General features: G+C 30.9%; 3 protein-coding genes across 3 annotated transcripts; 2 read left to right on the forward strand and 1 right to left on the reverse strand.

The window, feature by feature from the left end:
• The first annotated feature begins 1,185 nt into the window (after positions 1 to 1,185).
• LOC137832952 (lysM domain receptor-like kinase 4) lies at positions 1,186 to 3,519 on the forward strand. Its single transcript, XM_068641358.2, has one exon. It carries the CDS (start codon positions 1,452 to 1,454, stop codon positions 3,342 to 3,344), a length of 1,893 nt encoding a protein of 630 aa, XP_068497459.1. The 5' UTR covers positions 1,186 to 1,451; the 3' UTR covers positions 3,345 to 3,519.
• A 1,358-nt stretch (positions 3,520 to 4,877) lies between these two features.
• On the reverse strand, positions 4,878 to 7,183 carry LOC137827729 (alpha carbonic anhydrase 7). Its single transcript, XM_068634021.2, has 7 exons — positions 6,964 to 7,183; positions 6,414 to 6,628; positions 6,171 to 6,277; positions 5,941 to 6,043; positions 5,691 to 5,864; positions 5,551 to 5,604; positions 4,878 to 5,191 (listed from the first exon to the last, which is right to left on the reverse strand). The coding sequence occupies exons 1-7, from the start codon at positions 7,052 to 7,054 to the stop codon at positions 5,111 to 5,113; spliced, it is 825 nt and encodes a 274-aa protein (XP_068490122.2). The 5' UTR covers positions 7,055 to 7,183; the 3' UTR covers positions 4,878 to 5,110.
• Positions 7,184 to 14,203: 7,020 nt separating this feature from the next.
• Positions 14,204 to 19,821, forward strand: LOC137828289 (Putative membrane lipoprotein). Its single transcript, XM_090297291.1, is given in 3 exon segments — positions 14,204 to 14,288; positions 14,779 to 14,836; positions 19,312 to 19,821. Coding segments are annotated over 3 exon segments (420 nt in total). The 5' UTR covers positions 14,204 to 14,209; the 3' UTR covers positions 19,595 to 19,821.
• Positions 19,822 to 23,541: the final 3,720 nt, after the last annotated feature.

Raw genomic sequence — 23,541 nt, forward strand, 5'->3', positions numbered from 1 at the left:
TTAATTGAGTAAAATAAAATATATATTTAAATTATTTAAATGTTATATAAAATATTTTTTTATTTTAAATTTATTTTATTTATATATTTTCATAACTATTTTATTTTTGAAATTATTATATAAATTAGTTAAATTAAATTTATTAAATTGATGATAATAATATTAAATTTATTAAATATTTAATATTAATACTAATAATATTAATAATATGTATAATATGTATAATAATATTAATAATATTTATAATAATATTAATAATAATGTTAATTATAATATTAATTATAATGTTAATAATAATGTTAATAATAATATTAATAATAATGTTAATAATAATATTAATAATAATGTTAATAATAATGTTAATAATAATATTAATAATAATGTTAATAATAATTTAATAATAATGTTAATAATAATTTAATAATATGAGTATAATTTATTTTATTATTATTAATAATAATTATATTAATATGTATAAATTATATTAATAATAAGTATAATAAAAATGATAATATGATCAAAGAATTTGGCTGGTCTAGTTGTTAATGCTTCCTTCGAATCCTGGCTGCTGCTGTAGTTTCCTTGGAATATTAATTGTGTGGGCTTGGTTCGATTCCTATCCAGTGCAGAATGTTTCCAACAACAATAAAAAATATAAATAATAATGAGAAAATTAAAAATAAATTTTTGTAATTATGCGTTGGATAGGCCTACGCAAAATCATTTTCTTGTAGTGTTTACTTGTATGGTTGATAAAACCTGGTTAATATAAATACTAGTTCGGTTCCTGCAATAATGAAATACCATCTTATTAAAACAATACTTGTTCAACAGAATATTATGTTGAATATGTGCATAGAAAAAAATATAAATATGTTATGCAATGTTTAGTTGATCTGATCTTAACCGCGAGTAAACCTATTCTGCAGTTCATATTTTTCTGGCAATTGGGTTTTGGTTTGGCATATTTAAACTATTGCTGATTGGCTGATTGATAATCTGCAACGTGTGTGAATGAGAGGAAGGGCCTAGTTTCTGACTTGGTGACAAACAACACATAAGATATTGAATATGATTGGAAAGAAACAAGTAGAAAGGAATAGAACAAACATCATGTTACAACTATATAATATATAAAAGTTTAGTCTCAAGTAGCCATTTTGATTTTTCTGCCGGCTTCTTACGCATTTATGCATGTTGACAAACTCTGATAACGTTTTTAGTCAAATGACCTTCATCTCTAATGTCATATTTATTTGGAGGCTAGCTAAGTAATTCATTCATTGATTATAGTCATAATACCCTTTAGCAATGAATGACTCAATTCATATGAATCAAGCTCAAGCTCAAGAGTGATCTAATTTATCACTTGGATTTTGCATCCTCTTCTTTTGTTTCTCTACATTTTTGTTTGTAATATATTATACTAGTAACTACGCAGAATTTTCTTCATGGGAAGTCTTGTACTTGTCCACAAGATTATGGTTCATGTTTGGTTTGCTGCTTGGATTTGCTTAGGTGTGTGCTCAGCTTACGACCAAAATAATTGTATTTCAAATGAAGTTGGGCTAGGGACAAGGTACAGCTGCAAGTCAACGCAGGATTCATGCCAAACATTCTTGGTGTATAGAGCTAACAAAAATTTCAATACCATTTCTAATGTCTCAAAGCTCTTCAACAAGAGCTCTGATGAGGTGCTTCTAAAGAACAACCTCACATCTTCCTCTTTGTCCCGTGTACTCAAACAAGGTAAGGAGGTGCTTATTCCTGTTAATTGCACCTGCTCTGGCACGTATTATCAAACCAGTTTAAGCTATAAAGTCCTTGACAACACAACATTTTCCGAGATTGCTTGTGGTGTTTTTGAAGGGCTGCTCAGTCGTCTCACACTGGCTGAGGAAAACCTGTCACAAGGTAATAACCCAGAAGCAGGTGCTGAGCTTCATGTGCCTCTCATATGTGCTTGTCCTGACAGTGAGAATTCCACCTGGAGCAAGAAGGTGAAGTACCTTGTCACGTACCCTCTTATAAGGGGAGACGAACCTGTCAAATTGAGTGAAAAATTTCAAATCTCACCAGAAGAGTTTTATAAAGTCAATGAGTTGAATTCCCTGTCAACTGTTTATCCTAACACAGTTGTTATAGTTCCATTAGAGGATGGTCCAATCAGAATACTGGATATTCCTGACTCTCCTTCTCCACCTCCAGGTTTTCTTCCTACAAATCCAGTGGGTAAGACACAAGAATACACACAACCATCAAATTTTTACATTGCAGGATCTGTTATTGGATTTTTGTTGCTCATAATATTGCTTGCAAGCGGATTTTACATAAAGAGACTGAGGAAAAGTGATGTTGTCCATTCCTTCAGTCTGACCAACTCCCTCACTTTGGGGTCACCAACTAGAAGCTCTCCGATATCTACACAAACGACTAAAAGCAATACAACTTGGTGCCTGTCCCCGGATCTTCTTGTTGGAATAAAGTACTACTTACTCAATTACACCATAGAGGAGCTCCAGAAGGGAACCAAGAATTTCAGTCAAGAAAACAACATCAGTGGCGAAGGAGACTTTGTCTACAAGGGAACAGTCAATGATCTTGAGGTGATGGTAAAGAGGATGAGGTTGGAAGACACACGCCAGGTGATTGATTTACATTCTAAAATGAACCACATTAATATTGTGAACTTGATTGGTGTTTGTTATGGTGAGAGCAATGATTCATGGTCTTATTTAGTCTTTGAGTTGCCTAAGAATGGAAGCTTGAGGGACTGCTTATCTGATCGATGCAATCCGCTAAATTGGTACAAACGGACACAAATAGCCTTTGATATTGCGACATGTCTCTACTATTTACATTGCTGTTCTTTTCCTTCCTATGCTCACATGAATGTCAGTAGTAGAAACATATTCATAACGGCCAACTGTAGGGGTAAACTGGCAGATGTTGGAAGAGCATTGGCAGCCACTGCCACACTCACCAAAAGCAATGATAGTATGGAGATTCCCAAAGGATTGGTGGCACCAGAGTTCCTCTCACATGGCTCAGTTTCTGAAAAGGTTGACATTTTTGCATTTGGGGTTGTGTTGCTTGAGCTGATCTCAGGGAGGGACAACTTTGATGGAAAACCAATAAAAGATTCCCTGAGATTCTTGTTGGGGGAGGCAAGTGAAGGTGGTTGTTTTGAAGGGTTAAGAAGTTTCATGGATCCTAATCTGAAGGATTACTCTCTTCCAGAGGCTTTATGTTTGTCTTTTCTAGCAAAGGATTGTGTGGCAGATGATCCCCTGCATAGGCCAAGTATGGATGATATCATGAAAGTCCTTGCAAAAATGGTTTAGCCAAAATATGTGCTAAGCTGGTAATTATGAAATGTGAGAAATGTTATATTTATTATATTACCTCATTAGTTTTGTCTGCTACTTACTTGCCCCTCTTGTTTGTAGTTATTAAATATGCAAGGAATTGCTCAGTATGTAAAGTAAATAATCAAATGATTTTGTTGTCATTTCTCAATTGGCTTTCAGTTATGTCACCAATCTCTGTCCTTCAACACAGATGAATGATCACCTGAGCACTTGGTCTTTGGAGGATATTCCAAAAGCAGATGCCATTATTTGAAATATTCAAATTACCTTTAACTTTTGGAAGATTCTAAAATAAGGGGTATTCTATAAGTAAAAGGTGATTTTGGAATAAGAAAACCAAAAAATTAAAAAACCATTTTAGAATAAGTAACACATTTTTTACTTCTGAAATGGTGGTGAATCTAGAATTCATAAAATATGTTCTTGAAATATTTTAGATTTAGAAATCCAGAAGTAATTTTTAAAAAGGGTAAAACAGTATTTCCAAAAACTGATAGGGTGCAGAGAGAAATTTGTTGGGGTGCAGAAAGAAATACCCAGCAAGAAATACACCAGTTCTGACACCAAGCCCAACCACACTGGCCACGTTTTATTTCGGCCTCAATTTAAAAACTGGATTGACTTCGAGTACATTTCGCTTTTGCTACCTGCATTCCTATAATTACTAACTACACCCCAAGATTTTTAAAATATTCATTCTACTCTTCCTCATGGTAACTTCCACATTACTTGGCTTTCTAGAATTATCATAACATAAAAAATTTAAAATAAAATTTTCAGAATAAAATCTATAGTATAAGATTTTCAGAATATATGAGATAGTTTCATATTTTTTAAACGAGCATAACAAACTTTTTGAATCATGAGATGTTTATAACAAACTTTTTGGAATAAGCTTTCCACCAAACCTAATATTTTTTCTCTCTTTTTCTCTTCTTCTTCCTCTGGAAGAGTGCAGTGGAGAACAAAGGTATAGTTGGAGGTATCATAAAAGAAAACACAGTAACTACTTTTTTTTCTCTTCTTCTCCTCTCGAAGAGTGCAATGGAGAAGGAAGGTGTAGTTGGAGGTACAACATAGAAAGAAAACACACTGAGGACAATGACTATAAATGCAGCGATGTAATGTAAGATAATGAAGGTATTTTAGTCTCTTTTGCCGTTAGTGTGAGAGTGCAAGTAGTAATTATGAGATGCAAGAAGAAAAACCGTCAATTTTGATAGTTTTAGAAAGTACATCATATAACATTTATTTGACTTTATTATACTTGTTGGATTATTAAAAACAGTATTTTGTTAAAAATATTGATAACTTAATAATCGACATGAGTTATATCAGTATAATTTATGATAATTAATCAAAATAAAAAGACAAATGTTCTTAACCTTTCAAATTAAAATGTAAGCACTACCAAACTCTTAGTCCTAAATAAACATCACAAGAAAAATGAAAATTAAATTGAAAACGTATTGCCCTAAATAAACATTGAAAAATAACAATACTGCATGAGAAAAATCACTCTCCGACCAAAATTTCAAATCACATTAATCTGATAATTTATTCACAAGAGGTTTTTTTTATGAGATCTTCACCTAGGTGTAGGTGAGGCAAAAATTTGATGTAAAAGAATTAAAGCACCCAAATGCTCCTTTACAAATATAATTAATTCTTTTCCTGAAAAAAGAAAAAAATCTGATAATTTATATGTGTATAAATGTCCTCGTCAATGCCTTGAAACACTAGTGTTTATCTCCGGGGTCATTGAGCTGCACTACGCGGTTGTTTAATTCCTGCAATGGTCTTGCATTGGACCTTGAGTCCTGCAAATTAAGTACAGGTAAACTTTAAAACATAACCATCATGTAGCTCCATCTTCCAGCAACTTTATAATATGACATTCTAAAATTTAGTAACAAAACATGAAAAAGTTGATAACGATACTTCTCAACAATATATATGTTACTAATTTCTTTAACTGAAAAAACTGCTATATGAGTTTGACTGCTATACCTTAACATTTTGATCTGTCTTATATGAGTTTGACTACCAACACAATCATCATTTTTATAACTGATGACAGAATCTAAATAGTATACTTGCATATATATATATATATATATATATATATATATATATATATATATATAATATGTGTGTGTGAAAAACTATAGTTACTTACATCTTCAACGGCCTCTTGAAGCAATTTGATTTGTTCCTGGGAAATGGATCTTACCTGATGAAAAACAAAGATTGAGTAGAGTATATAGAATTTGAAGGAAAGTAAGGAAAAATGATAGCAAAATTAGTTAGAAAATTGACCTCTCTTAGCACGGTCCAAATAACATTCTCAGAGCATGGAGGAGTAGTGAGAGAACCAGTATATCTGTAATACAATGACACGCTCGAGCCTTCTTTAACCATACTAGGATCCACTTCAGCCACTTCCTCTTCTGCTCCCGTGTGATCAGAAATGGCCTTTAAGCCTTTCGATAACTAGAAAAGATGTAAAAGGTATATATAAGAAATTTAGGGTCAGCATAATAGACATCTTTAATTAATTAATATGTACCAATGACACAAAAGGATCTTCTCTTCCAGCCCTGTATATTATTCCAAGCACTGCATATTCTCCTGATGGAGTTTGGTGCACCATGTGTAACTCTAGATCCAACCTGAAAGTTAGAGATATTTGTAAGGTTTAATTAATTTATGAGGGTGAGTAAATCTTTCTGGTGAATGTTTGAAGAATAAAACTAATGTGTATATGTATATATATTTGGACGTAGATCAGAATCATACCTTGTGCCATCTATGGCATGTTCAGAGGGAGAATGCCAATGGGACTGAATAAGATCATACTTAGTTCCATTAATTTCTATATTGCTTTTGCCTCCAACCCATTTCACCTATTCACAAAGAATTACTTTTAACCAAAATTGGTAAAGGGTCAACACAGAAATTATTATGAGTACAAAAATGATAATGCTTAATTGCATAATAACTCAGTGACAAACATAATTAAATATTCTGGTATTGACCAACCTTGATATCGTGGCCCCTATTTACAAGAACTACTTTGGATGGTTTATAATTGATCTTAAGTTCTCCCAAATTGTTTACTTTTTGAACACCATTCAAGAAATTAATCGGGGATTGCATGGATCCCTTTTTGCATAGATTCCATTCGGGTTCTATGTCTCCCCAGTTTTCTGGTCCCGACTTGCTCTTCATATCATAAGTAAACTCCTTCTCGTTCTCTGAATGTGCCATCAAACAATAAATCAATTAACATTTGAAAAATCTTACCAAAAGGTTTAATCTGATGAAAAGAAACTGCTTTTAGACCTCTATAATGTTTCTTTTACGTTTCTGTAAGAAGGGGACTATCGGACCAATCCAAACCTAAAAGCTTCTTTACATTCTGCCCTATATTTTGGTAACCCTAGAACTAGGTAGCAGTCAGTTCAATCTATCAGAAACCCAGTAATAATGTGTGTTTTATGTGTGTACTATTTCAATTTGTTTTTATTTTTTGATGCATGCATGCAATATTAAGAATATGAAAGTAATTAAACAAACAAAAGATGCTCACCAACTTCTTCAGACATTGTTATTGGACATGACAACAAAACAAGTGCTGTTAGTAAACTGCAAATCAAAGCCTGCTTGGTAAGATTTTCCATTTGACTCAACACCTCAGAGCTTTTGCTATGATATTTGATCGATGTAATTGTATGTGGAATGATGCAGAAAAGGAATAGAAGCGTGCTATATTTATTGACAATCACAGGTTACGAAAGTTAATTTAGAAACTGGAAATATATAGAAAGGGTCAAGGATATTTAAATGTGAAAAAACCATTACTTTGACGTCAATGAGACACTTTCATCTTTAGCATTGTGTCTTAGCATTTTTAGAATTTGCCATTTTCTACCAACCATATGTGTGGTTTAAACGTGGAGGTTGGTAGAAGCTCGTGTTGTGTCCTTAATTGAGGAGAATGTTGTGCTTCAGTGAATTAATTTCCAAAAATATGCTTTTTCTGGAAAAATGAAGACGTAATTGGCTCACAGTTCATCACAGAATGGAAAACAAATCGAAATCCGTAAAAGTTAAAACCAATCGTATCAAGCAATAGGAACCCTGCATGTTATTGACTGAAAAACTGCGTGAAGTGCTCTTAATCTCTCATACTCATGGTTGAGATTTCTAAGATGAGTTTATAATTTGAATAAAATAAAATAACTACAATGTTTTTAAAAGGGAGATAGTAACAGTGTTTGTTTGTTTTTTTTTTTTTATAGTTTAAGCTATATTATTATCTTGTTCTTTTGGTACATATATACTTTTACATATATATTTTTAGAGTTATGAGATATTTTGACAACAGTTTTCCATCCAACAATTACAATAAATATTAATATTTATAATAAAAAAATCAAAAAAAAATCTACTACATACAAACTACAAAAAGTTATAATTTATTTAAAATTAACAAAATTTAGAATTTTTATAAATAGTTAAAATTTAATATTATTAGGTTACTGGGTAAAATACTTTTTCAAATAAACATTTTCGTACTTTTAAGATAGTGAAGAAAAATAAGAAGGATAAATTGAGCAATAGAAAGAACCTTATATATTATAAAGAGCACTCGGATATTAGAAAAATTCAGAGATAACGTCGTATTATTAGAAACATTTCTCTATTAGAATTAGAATTAGAATTGGCTAGACGGACACACAAAGTATTTATAATATTTATAATAAATATAATATCTGAAATTATTATAATAATATTGAATAAGTTTGAACATTTATTAAATTCATTATTTTTTTTATCATTTATGAATATTATTAACAAACTGTCGTAAAAAAGAGAATGAACTCCATTAAATGAGTGAAAAAAAATATTTAATCACTGTTCAAACAAACTTTATGAACATATTATCATCATTATTATTTTTTTTGATGATGATTATTATTAATATTATTATTATTAATACTATTTTTATTTTTGTCAAACAATAATAATATTAATAATATTCATAAGAAAAAATATTAACTATTGATAAGAAAATATTATATAAGTAAATAATTTTTTACTAAAAAATAATTATTAAATAATCTAATTCAATTGGTTGAATTATTAGTTAGTTGATGTAAAAACTATGAAAATTTTTATTATTACCTAATAATAATTATTTATGAATTTAGTTTAGTAGATAAATTAAGATTTATGTACGGTACAAATAAACTCTGAACTTTTCCTTCTCTGACTCTTAAACCTTGAACTTGGTGTAAAAAGTTACAGGTGATGTTCGGAAGTTCTATTGTTAAGATTCTGTTCATGGTTTTGTGGTAGTTCGTTTCTTTTAAACGCAAGGGGAGTGGAGTTCTATTCTGCCTCTACAATTTCTGCTATGAATAATTTGAAACAGCAGGGATTGAGGTTTCGCTTTCTTGGTGGTACGGTAGTGGCTTTTTTTGATGATGTTTCTTTGCTTCCTTAAAGCTACAGCAGGCAGCAAAGGGTGTGGTTTTTAAGTAGTGAATGGCAAAGAGGATCTACAGGTAGGGGTTTTTTCTCTGGGCCCTGGTATGTTTTTTTCCGGTCTTATGCATGGCACACAGCAAATGCTATAATGGTTTCTGTTGTGGGAGGGCCTGGAGGTGTGCAGATGGTTATGTGGGGCATTGGATAAATGGGAGGTGTTGTCTTACGGCTCAGGCTCAAACAATAGGAAGCAAGTGTTATAGCTAGTACTTAATGGGGTGGTTTTTTGTTTTCAGCTGCTTTTTTAAGCATTGGGCTTCTCTCTTGGCAGATTTCTCTCCTTGGTGGATGATTAATCCTTATGAGGAAATGTTGAGTAAGTTTGGTAAGGGTTGGTGGCAGGAGTAGTATCTGTAGTGGTTATATCTAGCTACACTTATGGGAAGTTTATTCTCTTTTTTGTGGTGATAATTTTTTAGCATGCTGGTTTTTACAAGAAAAAGCCTTGATCAGGGAAATAAAAGTGCTTAGCACACAATCACCCTGTGCCTGCTGTCAAAAACGTTGTGTGCAGGTTTTTTCTGCATAATTTTAGCAGCAACCTTGGTAACTCTTTTTCTCTTTTTGCCTGTGTTTTGGTTGTCTCTGACTTTTTTTTTTTTTTTTTTAAAGTTGGTTCTTGTATTTGTATTAGGGTGAGAGATCGGAAGGGTTTTAATTTATTTTATTTTTTCTGATAAAAAAAATAAAAAAAATAACACATATATAATTTTGGAATATTTTAAAATTTTCTTTTAAAAAAATATTATCAGTAATTTTAAGAATTATTTTTTAAAAATATTATAAGTAAGTAATGATAATTGAATCGATAAGTAAATAAAATTATGTATTATTTATTGATTTTACATATAAATAATAATAATAATAATATTATTATTACTATCAATAATAATAATAATAATAATTAATAATATTTTTTTTATTAATAATATAACTATTTATGCTTCTTATTAAAAAGTAAAATAATTTGAATGAAAGATTTTATAAATACTTCAATTTTTATACACAAATTCAAAGTTCAAACTGAGAAAATCTCAAAATACCTACAAAACATACCAAAAGTGAGTTTAAACTAACTAAAATTACAAGTACCATTACATTGGTTGCATTATTTGTTATTAACATTATTATTAGTATTAAAAAATAATAATTATCAAATTATATGTAATATTGTACAATATTATACTCAATTATATGTAATTAATTTAATAATGATAGAATCCCATTATTAGTGGATCTAGTCTTCCTACACTTTTTTTTTATATATTTCGTATACATGAAAGTGATGTAAATACACAAAAGAGAATAAAAACATCTTTTTTTTTTCTTTTTTCCATCTTCTTACACAATTTTCTTATATGGTATCAGAGCACCGATCTTGGTGCTTTGACAACCTCTCTATTTTTGTCCGCTAAATAAGATATCATGTTTGACAAAGAAGACACTAGTAACGTCCGATAGAAACCTCGTATAAGGCTTCACTGTCGAGCAAATTCAACAATTGACAAATGTTATTTACTCGCTTAACAATAACGGTAAAAGTGACATGTTTGTTAGCTCTGCCGCTCTACTTGTCCATAACTCATCTATTAATTCTGTTTTTACGAAACCATGGATTTTGGATAGTAGAGCAACCAATCATAATGCATCCGATTCACAAATTTCCACACACACTTCATTATCATTTATTCCAAAGGTAAATCTGCCCATAGGCTCAACTGCGTCCATCTCATCTACAGGCACAATTGAATTCAATGACAATATCACTCTCAAAGATGTTCTTTGCATTCCTTCTTTTAATCTAAATCTCATGTCTATGTCTGTTAGTAAGATAATCAGATCACTAAATTATTGTGTCGTCTCTTTTACACATGGTTGCGTTTCACAGGATTTGGCTACGGGATGATGATTGGCTCGGGTAAACAACACACAGGCTTATACTACATGTCCCTCTTTCAAACTAAGCCCACGCATCTCAAATTTTGACCGATCCTGATTTATGACACAAGCGACTTAGACGTCCTTCATAATAATTGTAGTATTTGTCCCAAAGCTAAACAAACAAAGCTACCATTTTCTTTAAGCACAATAAAATCTCATTCTCCATTTAATCTATTGCATTGTGACATTTAGGGTCCTCATAAAACCCCAACTCATTTTGGAAATCGTTTTTTTCTCACTATAATTGATGACTATACTACATGTACTTGGGTATTTCTTATGACTCACAAGTCTGAAACCCAACATTTATTAGAATCATTCATTAGTTTTGCACAAAATCAATTTCAAGCATCTATTAAAACCATCTACATTGACAACGACGGATTGAAATTTATTTCAATGCGTAATTTTTTTTCTCAAAAAAGGTATTGAATGTCAACGCACTTGTGTCTACACTCCTCAACAAAATGGAGTAGTAGAACGCAAACATACACAAATTTTCAACATAGCACGAGTCCTCCTATTTCAGTCTCATTTACGATTAGAATTTTGGAGACAATGCGTTTTAACCGCCACTTATATAATTAATCGTTTGCCATAACCTTTACTAAAAAATAAATCACCTTTTGAGATGCTATATAATCGTCCACCTTCACTTTCTCACCTAAAGAAATTGCAAGTAGATAATATTACGAAGACACCGGGCAAATAACAATTTTTTTACTTTACAACACAAGTTAGGGGTTCATGATCTTCACCTACCAACTTGATGGGTGGTATTAAGAAAATAATAATTATCATATTATACGCAATTATATGCAATTAATTTAATAATGATAGAATCTCATGATTAGTGGATGCGTACCATGATAGTTCTTCCATCTAGCACTAAAATACAATACTACAAATATGAAATCCATGCCCCGGATGACATTTCAGCTGATGATACTTTTGGAAAAGAGTATAAATATAAGAAATAAGAAAAAGTATGCTTCCCTAAAGGAATTTTGAGCAAATATTTCTACGAAAGCACTAGACAAAGAACCGTTTTTTACGCTAGGACACAAGTTGACGGTTCATGATCTTCACCTACCAACTTGAGGGGTATTAAGGAAATAAATATTATCATATTATATGCAATTATTGTATGCAATATTATACGCAATTATATGCAATTAATTTAATAATGATAGAATCTCATGATTAGTGGATACCTACCTAATTAGCTTGTAATTTATATGCAATATTGTTTAATGATTTTTTTTTGTAATCATCTTTTGCAGGATTAGTTAAAAAATGTCAATATGTTCAGAAAGGATGAAGCAAAAGGATATATATCACAATTTCAAGTGCCTATGAGCGATAAAAATTTGAAAACAGCGAAAATATGGTGTAAAAAAATCAAGGATAACAACGAAGATGAGGGAAAAGAGTTTAGACTTTGCTATAGGAAATATGGTATTAATGAGAAGGTGTATCGTTTTGACAAAAGACATTATAGAGAAATTTTCAAAGATGAATTCAAGACTTGGCCAAAAGGAAGTACACCAAATTCTGACCATTATAACTCTTCAAAATTTATTAATAGTAGAGGTCAACCTCTGAATTACAACCAGTGCCCATCTAAATCAAGCGTACAAATAAATATTGGAAACAAAATCCTCCCATGACAGTTCTTCCATCTAGGACTCAAATACGGTACTACAAATATGAAATTCATGCCCCGTGGATACCTACCTAATTAGCTTGTAATTTATATGCAATATTGTTTTAAGATTTTTTTAATAATTTTTGTAGGATTAGTTAAAAAATGTCAATATGTTCAAAAAAGATGAAGCAAAAGGATGTATATCACAATTTTCAAGTGCTATGAGTGATAAAAATTTGAAAACAGCGAAAAAATTGTGAAAACAAAATCAAGGATAAGAACGAAGAGACAATATTACTATATTACTATCTATTGGTTAGGGTAACCACCTATCCTAATTAATATATTTTTTTCTTGTTCCTATAAAAAAAACTATTTTTTTTCTTGCTCATAGAAAAAACAACATTGAATTTTCAAGACAATTAAAAAGTATTAAAAAAAAATTATAAACAAAATTTTTTTAATAAGAAAAACATTTCTTCATCAGATTGCTCCCTAAAATGTATATTTAATAATTATATTGAAAAAAAAAGAAACAGTTAAAAAATAGGATAAATGCAATAAGAAAGAGAGAAATAGAGTAATTTTAAAATTGATTTCATATTAGTTAATATAATTTTAAAAATGATTTATTTCAATAAAAAATATTTTTCTTTTTAATTATAATTAGATAATTTTAAAATATTTTTCAATAAAAAAAATTCATGCCTTCTTCAAATAAATAATATAAAATATATTTTGAAGGCTAAGTTCTCGCTAATTTGTGGCGGTCAACAGAAGGCTTAGTCCATTTTTATTTAAAGAGTGTGTGTTTTTATGGCTAAACTCACCCTACTTTAAAACTGTGTGGACATCTTGAAGGCTAAGCTCACGCTAATTTTTGGCCAACATGGGCAATAGAAGGCTTAGTCCACGCTTATTTAAAGATTGTGTGACATTTTCGTGGGTTAAACTCACGCTACATAAATTTGTCAACACTTTATAGGTTAAGCACACTCTTGACCTACGCAAAAAACATATATCATGTATTGTCCGCACCTGTCAATATTTTTACGTCAAGTACATTAGTTTCAAAATTCCTATTAATATTATGCCCATGATAAATACTATTTTGCGTAGATTTTTCATAGATCCAAATTTGGTCATTCTAATAAACATTTTTTTTTTAGTGTCCGTTACTTTATGACAAATCTCATTCATCAAATTGTTCTTGTTAATGATATCAAGAAATATCCCCTTAGATTCATCTTCCTCAACGGTGGAAGCCTTGAAACAAAGACAAAGACAAGTGCATCCTTTCATCCAAATACAGTGTTAATCAATTTGCCGATAAAGATAAAAGTGCTAAATTTGAAATCATAACTCTTTTAAATTCTATTTCACCTTTTCTTTTCATTGAGGTAGATTTGATATGATTCTTCATCTCACTGTGTTTCCCACAATTCAAGCAAGTTGGTCAGACCATTAAAACGAACAAATCATCATACCAAATTGGCTACTCTATAACCTATATTGGCAATGCCCTAGCATTAGGTGGATTTTCCCTATTTAAACCACAAAGAAATATGGACAAAACATGTCATCATTTTCTTGGTTTCGTTACCAAAATCAATGGGCATCGCACTTAACATTGCCTCACACGTCATTGGTGACAACCCACCACTATATTATCATTATCATTCCATGCTTAGCTATGCCCTATTTAAGTAGCTTCAACCTCCTTCTTTCTTCGTGTTAAATCATACAAATCTCAAAGCCACATACTATATCTGGTGCGTTAACCAAACTAATACTCAGCTTGTTTTTCAAAAAAGTACAATTAGCTTTATGCGTAACCTTATACTCACTAATTATTTCTCCCTTCGTCTTCTTCATTTAAAACCATACATACATACATATACTCTGTGCTGTTGTAATCAACAATTTATTTATTTTCCTCAACATATTTAGCATGCATGCGGAGTGTTCTACGTGTGTGTGTGTATATATATATATATATATATATATATATATATATATATTTGCTTTTATGTCAAGAACTCACATAATTTTTTCTGTGTGGCTAATTAAGTAATTAATTGTGCAGTTAGCCAGTGTTGAAGAGTGAGGAAGAAATATGAGAATGAGGGTAGTGGTAATTGCACTAACAGTTCTTGTGATGCTTGCAAGTTGTTGTATGGCGATGAATAAGATGAGTTTGGTGGTGAACATGCAAGAACACAGTAATGGTAATAATGATGAACATCAAATCCCTCTGAACAGCTACAGTGATGTTATTATCCATCAAAGTCCTGGAACAGGTGGACCAGGTGAACGTACAGTAAGTCATCATGATATCCCTCGCAAGGACTTTGGTGAATTTGCCCCCCCCGAAGGAAATGCTTAGAACATGAAGGATGATTATATATATATATATATATGATTATATATATATATATGATTATATATATATATATATATATATATATATAAATGGTTGTACAATTATTGTGTGGTATTGCAATTTATATGTTTGATATGTCATACATATACATATGTATGTCTACGTTGCTACTAACTACTAAGTTGTATACGTGCATAGCAATGCATGGAATAATTGTTGGGGAACTACGTTATAAAGTGTCATTTATATGATGCAAATCCTCATAGTTCGTGCCTCATGTCTATAATTAATATTTGTATGCATGAATTACTGGGGTTGGTATCCATAAGTCAGCTACATTTATGTGACGCTTTGTAGGGTACCTATGTTTAAAGAATATTTTCTTTGTTTTTTTTATTATAAAAAAATCTAATTAAATAAATAAAATTATAATAATTAAATAATGTTTCAATTATTATGTAAGTGTCTTCCTTTTATTTGAAAGATTCTTCTTAAATGAGAGGTTAACAAATGTCACCTCTTAATTAGAGATTATCTACACTGCGGAAGAGTCATATGAACTTCATGTTTTTTATGTTATGTCTCATGTTTCTCATGTCAAGTGGAGAGTCACTTATAATATGCATCTACTTTATTATTGTATGCAATCACTCTTCTATTAGTCCAAATACAATACCCAAATTAAAACCAAGGCCCAATACATGACCCAAATAAAATTGTAAACTAATTTATACAACTATTTAAACTAAAGTCCAGCCCTAAAAGATATTGACTTGGTCTTGTTGAAGCCAGCTGAGTTTGAATATTCTTTTTGTCCTCTCACCAAGGCTCTAGTATCTTTCATGGTGTGATGTCTTCTTTGATATATTATGTACATGAATGAATATATTTTTTATTCTGACTGGTGTCTTGATCATTTGGTTTGTATGAGGTTAGTTTAGTGATGTTTTTGAGTTGTTGGTTAGTAACTTTGTTGTTGTTTGGGTGTTTGGTAGTGTTTCGTTAGTTGTTGGTAGGATGTTAAAGTTTTTTTCTTAAGGGGAGGCTTAGAAAGTTACTTTTCAATATGTATAAGGGTTAGATCACTCCCGAAGTTGTTCACATTTATTTATTCTTTCTTGTTGATAAAAAAAATGTACATTTTTTTTTCTCCTAGAGTTGTCTTCTTTATTGGGCCTACAAAAGTTCAATTAGACCCAATAAATTAATGTGAACCACATCAGGGATTGTCCAACCCTTATACAAATCTAAAAGGAACTTTCTAAGCCTCCCCCTAATAGTACACAGACAACCTGCTACCAAAAATTAACAAAGCTCCTGTAAACCCCCAAAAAACAAAAAAAAAGGGACACACCAACACTGCAGAAATACATCAATTATTCATACAAATCAAATGATCAAGACATCAATTAGAATAAGAGAAAAAAGATGAGGATGCATTGGAGGTGACCCACAACCAAACCTTCAATTGAACAAGAGTAAATATTTATTAATCGTCAATCACACCACCTTTAAAGATAACTTTGTTCATATGCTTCCAAATCTCACTTACTACAGCAATCTAAATCGCTCCCCAAACATTGTTAATAGATTCAGAGGCTCTACCGAACTTAGAATGTAAAAAATGATAACATGATTCATTGTGATCCACAGATTCCACTCCAAGCCAAGCACAACACTAACTATAAACGAGCCAAGTTATTTTACACTCAAAGAACAAATGACAACATGTATCCTCTTCTATCCCCACAAACTACACAAGAGACTTTCGACCACAACCCCACGCATTTCCAAATTAGTCCTGATAGTAATCTTATTAGACAACACCCTCCAAGCAGTGACTTGAGCTGAGGGCAAAGCTTTACACCTCCAAACCTGTAAAAAAAAAATACTTATTTCCCCCCTCTACACCCTTCCTTAAAACAACATAGGAAGAGTTTACCAAGTACCTTAAGAACTCCCCATCCTTCCACACCAAGCTATCCTCAATTCCCACGTCAGGCCTCATCCCTTGAATTTCCAACACACCCCCTCACGCCGAGGCTACCAACTCGTGCGTAGAGATATATGTTATGGGTGGTCCGATAACGGCCCGATAGCGGGTGGCCTGATAAACCCAACAAATACTCGCTAGGATAGGCTTGAAAATGACTCTGATACCATGTTAAGAAGTGGACTTTAAGCCTAACTCAACCTCATAAAACCGGCTCAATAAGGTGAGGTTTGCACCCACTTATATATTCTGAAAGACTCTAATCTCTAGTCGATGTGGGATCTCCAACAACACGTTCTTCAAAACACCACATTTGCCCAATTATCCTTCCAAAAACAAATATCCTTCTCATTACTAATCTTCCAAAAGAAAGCATCATCAAAATTCCAAAATTCTGTACCAAGCCCTTCGATCCCCAAACTCCTTCAAATCTTTCCACCAAAATAAGTATTTGAATAAAACTCTAAGTATTTATTCTCCTTATTTTCTAGATTTTGTGGCTAGATTTCTATCACAATTTGTGTATGCTCCAACAAACGTTCATTCAACAAGCTGCCATGAGAATTCTACATTATTTGAAACAAACTTCGGGAAAAAGGTCTATTTCTTGTTACAAATAGTGAAGCTCAACTCAAATGTTACATTGATTCAGATTGAACTGGATGCATTGATACTAGATAGTTTGTTATTGGTTATATTATCTACTTTGAAAATTCACAAATATCTTGGCAGTCTATGAAGGAACCTAGAGTTTCAAGAAATTTTGTTGAAGCTTAATACAACCATATGTGAGTTACGATGATTAATGTATCTCTTTGATAACCTAAAAGTTAATTATAAAAGTCCAACTTTACTTTAGTGTGATAATTAGACAACTATTCAAATTTTCTCTAATCAAGTTATGCATTGTGAGGGAAAAATATCCTCTGTTGTATGCTCAACCTTCTTTCCATATCATTTAACTTGGAACTTGCGAACATTGTCACAAAAGGTCTACCTATAATTGTGTTTAAAAATATATGTTCGGAGCTATGAGTGTTTAATTTGTACTCCCAATTTGAGGCATTATTAATACTACTGGAAAGTTATTAAATAAAAATTAATTTAAAAAAATAGTTATTATATTAATTAAATTATATATTATTTTAGAGGTTAAAAAATTTATTTATATTTTAAATTAATTTTTATTATAAATAAATAATTTTTAAATTGAAATCTAATTAGTTACCAAGATTTTAACTACTAATTATTGAAATAATTGGTAACTAATTAGATACCCATTTATAAACTATTTATAGATATAATAAAAATTAATTTATATATTAATAATTTTTTTAATCTCTAGTATCTAATTTACACTATATAACAACTAATTATTATTATTTTTAATATTAATTTTTATTTGAAATTTTTTTTAAGTGTGACATTTGTACTTGTTTGTTAGTGTGGTAGTAGTTGCTGATTTATACCACTATGATTTCCTTTCTATAAATTTCTTTTCTTTCCTCTGTTATTTGGGATAAATAATATATGTGTAATCTTTCAAAGATTATTTTCAATAAAATATTCTTTGTTTCTCTTACATTTTTTTTTGCTTTTGTGAACCTTTTATCTTCTGCTCTTTGTTTTTCAGTTTTCATTTTGAAACTTGCTATCATAAGTTTCAATCTGATCAAGCTATGAGGAATTCTGAATTAATTTCTCTGATATATATATATATATATATATACACACACACACGAAATATCCAATATTGGAGATAAAAAAAATCCTACATCCTTATCAACGTTTAAACCACAGATTTCTCCAAGCGTCAATCCATTAGTTACAAACATTATTATTTCAAAATATTAAAATAACCTTAACAGTGAAAGCGTTCTTATTGGTGGTCATTTCAATGAGGTAGATTTGAAAAAAATAATATTATTCTACTGTGTTCCCCAACAACATTCAATCAAGTTGGACAGACCACATACATTTTCGAAATGACCATCTAATTAATTCAACCTACATGTCCAATGCTCCTCAATTAGTGTGGAATTTCCCTATTTAGACCACATAGAAAAACAGACCAGAATATCATCATTAAATTTGTTTTACTAACAATTTTAATGGGCATCGCACTTAATCTTTTCCTCAACGTCAATGGTTTCAACCCCACCATGCTATTATTTAATACTCACATCCCATTTCCCTATCTCACATTTAATTTCATTCCATCTGCCCCTATTTAAGCTGCTTCATCCTTCTTCTTTCTCTTCTCCATGTAAGATCACACAAAAGGGTACATATATAGCATCTTCTGGTAAGTTATTAACTGAACATGCTTCTTGAATATGTGTGTTTTTGTATAACTCATTCTTAATTTCCCTCTTATATATAAATAGTACTGCCTAACTGTTTCTGCCTATGACTAAAGCAAATTGATCCACTTAACGTTGAAGAGAATGAAGGTTGTGGTTATTACACTGCTAGTGTTGATGCTTCTGGCAAGCTCTTCTGTGGCTACAGATAGGAAGAAATTCATGACCAAATGGGAGAAGGGAGAACTGAGCAATAAATCTGATGATAATGGTCACCATCAAATCCCTCGAAAGGAGTATGGAAAACCTGGATCTGGCCAACGTACAATCAGTGAGGAGTTTAATCACCATTACATCCCTCGGAAGGATTATGGTACACCTGGTCAGGGAGGAAAATAAATGTTATTTAGTAGACTAAGATGCTTCATGTGGCTGTATATGTGCACGAGTCTTGGAGTGTTTGATGAGTTATGAATGCTAGATATGTGTGTTAGTAAGATATATAATATGTATTTGTTGGAGATCCAATCGACTAGAGATTCAAGTCTTTTATAATATATAAGTGGATGTAAACATTTTATTGAGCTGGTTTTATGATGTTGAATTAAGATTAAAGTCTCATATTTTCATATTTTAGTTTATGAAATTACCAGCGGCAAAAAGTACTTTAGGGGAATCGTATGATGCAAACCATGGTGGTTTCATGTACGTACGTCTTCATTTTGATAATCATGATGAGTTGGTATGTTTGTAACTCTACATTTGTTGCTTCATCATTGCTGGCTCTAATAAGATGAGTTGAATTGATAGTAAATAAAGAAGACGTTGTTTGATCAATTGTGTTTGATTGTCAATCTTCCAACCATTTCTTTCAAATGTTCTTAATCATTTCCAAGATTGTCACTTAACCACAGATCAAAATTTTTAAGGATTGAACCATAAACTTTCAATTGTTAGTTAATATCATATTAATACAGGAAATAATTTTTTTTATACCAAAATAAAGAATGAAATAAATAAGAGACATTTTAGGAATATGAAGCATGGGAGGGATGCAACGTTATGGTTATCTCATGGATCACACACCGCATCTCAACACAAATTGTACAAAGCATCGTTTATATTGATCATGCGAAGTGGGAAGATCTCAAAGAGAAGTTCTAAAAAAACAATCAATTTCGAGTATCTGATCTTTTGCAAGAAATAAATTTTATTAAGTAGAGAAAAAGAAGCATCACAAAATATTATAATGACTCCAAAACCTTGCAGGAAGAATTAGATTCTTTACGGCCATTACCGAACTGTTCTTGTAAATTGAAATGTAGTTGCGATATGATGAAGATCATGGCAGGTTATAGAAATTCAGAGCGCGTTATGAGTTTCTTGAAAGGTTTGGGAGAAGCTTAAAATGCTGTCAAAACACAAATCCTATTAACAGAACATTTGTCGGGTTTAACAAATTTTTCTCTTTCATTCTACAACAAGAAAGACAATTAAGTGAAAGTATAGGAATTGATACAAAGATTTTAGCCAATAGCACTCATCAACAATATCAAAGAACCATTAAAGCCATTGATCGTGGGAAAGGATGGCGCAACTACGAAAAAAGGAAGATGAAAAGGCTATGGAAAGAAGTGTTCATTTCGTCACAAAATGAACCACACCACTGACGAGTATTACTCGAAGCATGGGTTCCCGCCCTGGATGAAATAGAGGGATAACTACAATGCAAGCCCTACTAAAGAAGATGGAGACTATGAGAGCGAGAGAGGAAAACACAAACCCAATGACGTTGTCAATGAGCAAAGCTTTAAAGTTATCAATTATGAACAACTTCAACATCTTCTAGATATGATTCAAAATTAAAAGGAAAAGAAAAGGTTGTTAACAACACCATAGGAGACTCCTCGACAGCAGACAACAACATAGGTAAAAAACGTATGAGTTACTGGATTCTTGATACCGGAGCCACAAATCACGTGGTTTGTTCCATCTCTGCTTTCAAAAATTACTACAAAATAAAACTAGTAAGGGTTAAGCTCCCTAACAATCAAAATGTCACTTCACCTTTTGCTGGAACTATTTTTTTAACCAAAGATATTATTTTGCATGACGTTTTGTATATATCTGAATTCATGCTAAACATAATATCTGTGCAAAGAAAATGAAATCTTTGAAGTGTCAAATTGTTTTTACACATGATGTTTGTCAGATACAGGAGAAACTTACCTTGAAGACGATTGGTCAAGCTGAAATCGAGGATGGGCTTTATCACATGTATGCATATAAAAAAGATAGCCTTATTTACTCCATGCTTAATGAAGTTGTTTTCAAAACTGCTGAAAAACATGATATTTGACATTGTAGGATGGGTCATCCTTCGAATAAGGTCTTAAAACATTTAACCAAAATTCACAGTGATATACATTTCAATCATGAAAATGTTTGCTCTCCCTGTCATCTTGCAAAGCAACATAAATTGCCTTTCCAACATAGCAAAAATTTTAGTAAATATATATCTTGTTAATTCTAAATTAAAAAAAAAGTTACAGTGTACTTGAAATCAAAACCAAATTAGCCGTAAAAACATTCGTTTTGTCTTTGTACCTTTATTTGTTCAATCTAAATGAGGAAAATTCCCCTATTCATTATTCTGTCAAAATTGATCATGATGCTAGTTTTGTTAATTTCATTATGTTTCAAGGTTAAGTACTCCATTACTCTCAAGAAAACCATTCAATTGAAATTAAAAATATTATTAGTCTTCCAGTCTTGATTAAGAGCTTTCACGCTATAATCCAAACCAGAAATCGGACCAAATAAACTTAAACATGAAAAAGGAATGAAAAAACAATTTTTTTATTAAATTGAGTTGATCTTAGATATAATTTTAAAGCCAATCAATACAAATAAATCTTGTAAACATGCTGAAATTTCATTTATAATAATACTTAACATGTATAAAGATATCACATTATAATACTTGTTCTCACTTCAAGTTTGTTGTGATAATATTGTTTGAGTTAATCATTACATTTGACATATTTGTCCGCTTTAGAGTTAAACAATTTATTACGATTTTATCTTTAAAAACGTCTCAAACAATTAAACGAGAAATGTATATTTAAATTATCCTTGGTCTCAACTCTTAAAGTAATGTCAGACTATAAAGAGTACCAAAACAAGCCCGAAATAAAAAATAAAAGGAGAACAAGAGCTCATCTTTAAAATTACTTTTTCATTTTCCTAGTTAAGAGAACAAGAGTTCGTCTTTGAAGTCATTTTTCTATTCTCGTAAATAATGTCAATAATTCAACTTTAAGTTCGTTGAAATAACATCGTTGGGATCAATTATCAAATTCAAAATATTATCTATTTTGAAACTCAAAACTCCATAACAATTTACTCTTAAAAAAATTTTCAGAGGATTAAAGAAAAAAAAATATTTAAATTACCATTCTCATCAACTTCTAAGTCATGTTTAAGTACTAAAACAATAATAATTTTATTTTCTTTACAATTTCATGTCGAATATGTATTTTAGTATTTTATAATATATTTGACTAATATTTAGTATTTATATGTTTCAATTAATATTTTAAATTCACCCTTATGAGTATTTACTTATTTTTTATCAGCAATAACGATTAAATAAATGCAAACCACTTCAGGAGTGGTTCAACCATTATACAAAGAGAACAAAAATCAACAACTAGCTAAGCTTAACAAACTAATCAAATCAAAATGCTACCCGAACTAGAAGCCTAAAAACTGCTTCAAGCGACCAAACTCATACATACCAAAAGGTTCAAACACCAACCGAAAAAGAAAAATGGAATAGATCCAAAGGTGGACCAGTGCCCTTGCTAGCTATGTATGTCCACTTTAGTTTATATGATCCACTCTCTCTTGTTCCCTAGTTTTAGATTGCACGCTTAATATTTTAATACTTAGCACTCACATTTATATATTAATCTAAATATAGGGTAAATCATATCCTTGCTCTGATATTATGTGGCATGATGAAGTTGGGTTAATTCATATGCGATATGTTAAACCTATCAAACGGACTCCAAGTGGAATAACACTTCTAAAATTGTTCAATAGATTATATGTGCATCAAAACAACTAAAAGTCTTAGGGATAATTAACTAAATTTTAATTTGATCTATTTCCGTTCCGTTCTTTTCTTAAATCAAGCAGTTTTTTATTTACAACTTTATTCTATTTCTATTTGAACTTGTTTGAACAATTTTTTTCATAAACACTTTTAAGAAAGAATAATAAAAAATAAAAAATTAATTTTTATAGAAATTAAAATTAATTTATACACAGACAAATTTTTT

This window comes from Phaseolus vulgaris, chromosome 11 (genome assembly GCF_051622355.1).
Source record: "Phaseolus vulgaris cultivar YP4 chromosome 11, ASM5162235v1, whole genome shotgun sequence".
NCBI classification, from domain to species: Eukaryota; Viridiplantae; Streptophyta; class Magnoliopsida; order Fabales; family Fabaceae; genus Phaseolus; species Phaseolus vulgaris.

Bases quoted from the DNA above. Each gene is read 5' to 3' on its own strand.
- LOC137832952 (XM_068641358.2), top strand. From the start codon at position 1,452: ATGGGAAGTCTTGTACTTGTCCACAAGATTATGGTTCATGTTTGGTTT.
- LOC137827729 (XM_068634021.2), bottom strand. From the start codon at position 7,054: ATGGAAAATCTTACCAAGCAGGCTTTGATTTGCAGTTTACTAACAGCA. The intron at 6,629-6,963 runs GTGAGCATCTTT...TGGCACATTCAG, and splicing joins AACAATGTCTGAAGAAGTTG to AGAACGAGAAGGAGTTTACT. The intron at 6,044-6,170 runs GTATGATTCTGA...TCTAACTTTCAG, and splicing joins CATGCCATAGATGGCACAAG to GTTGGATCTAGAGTTACACA.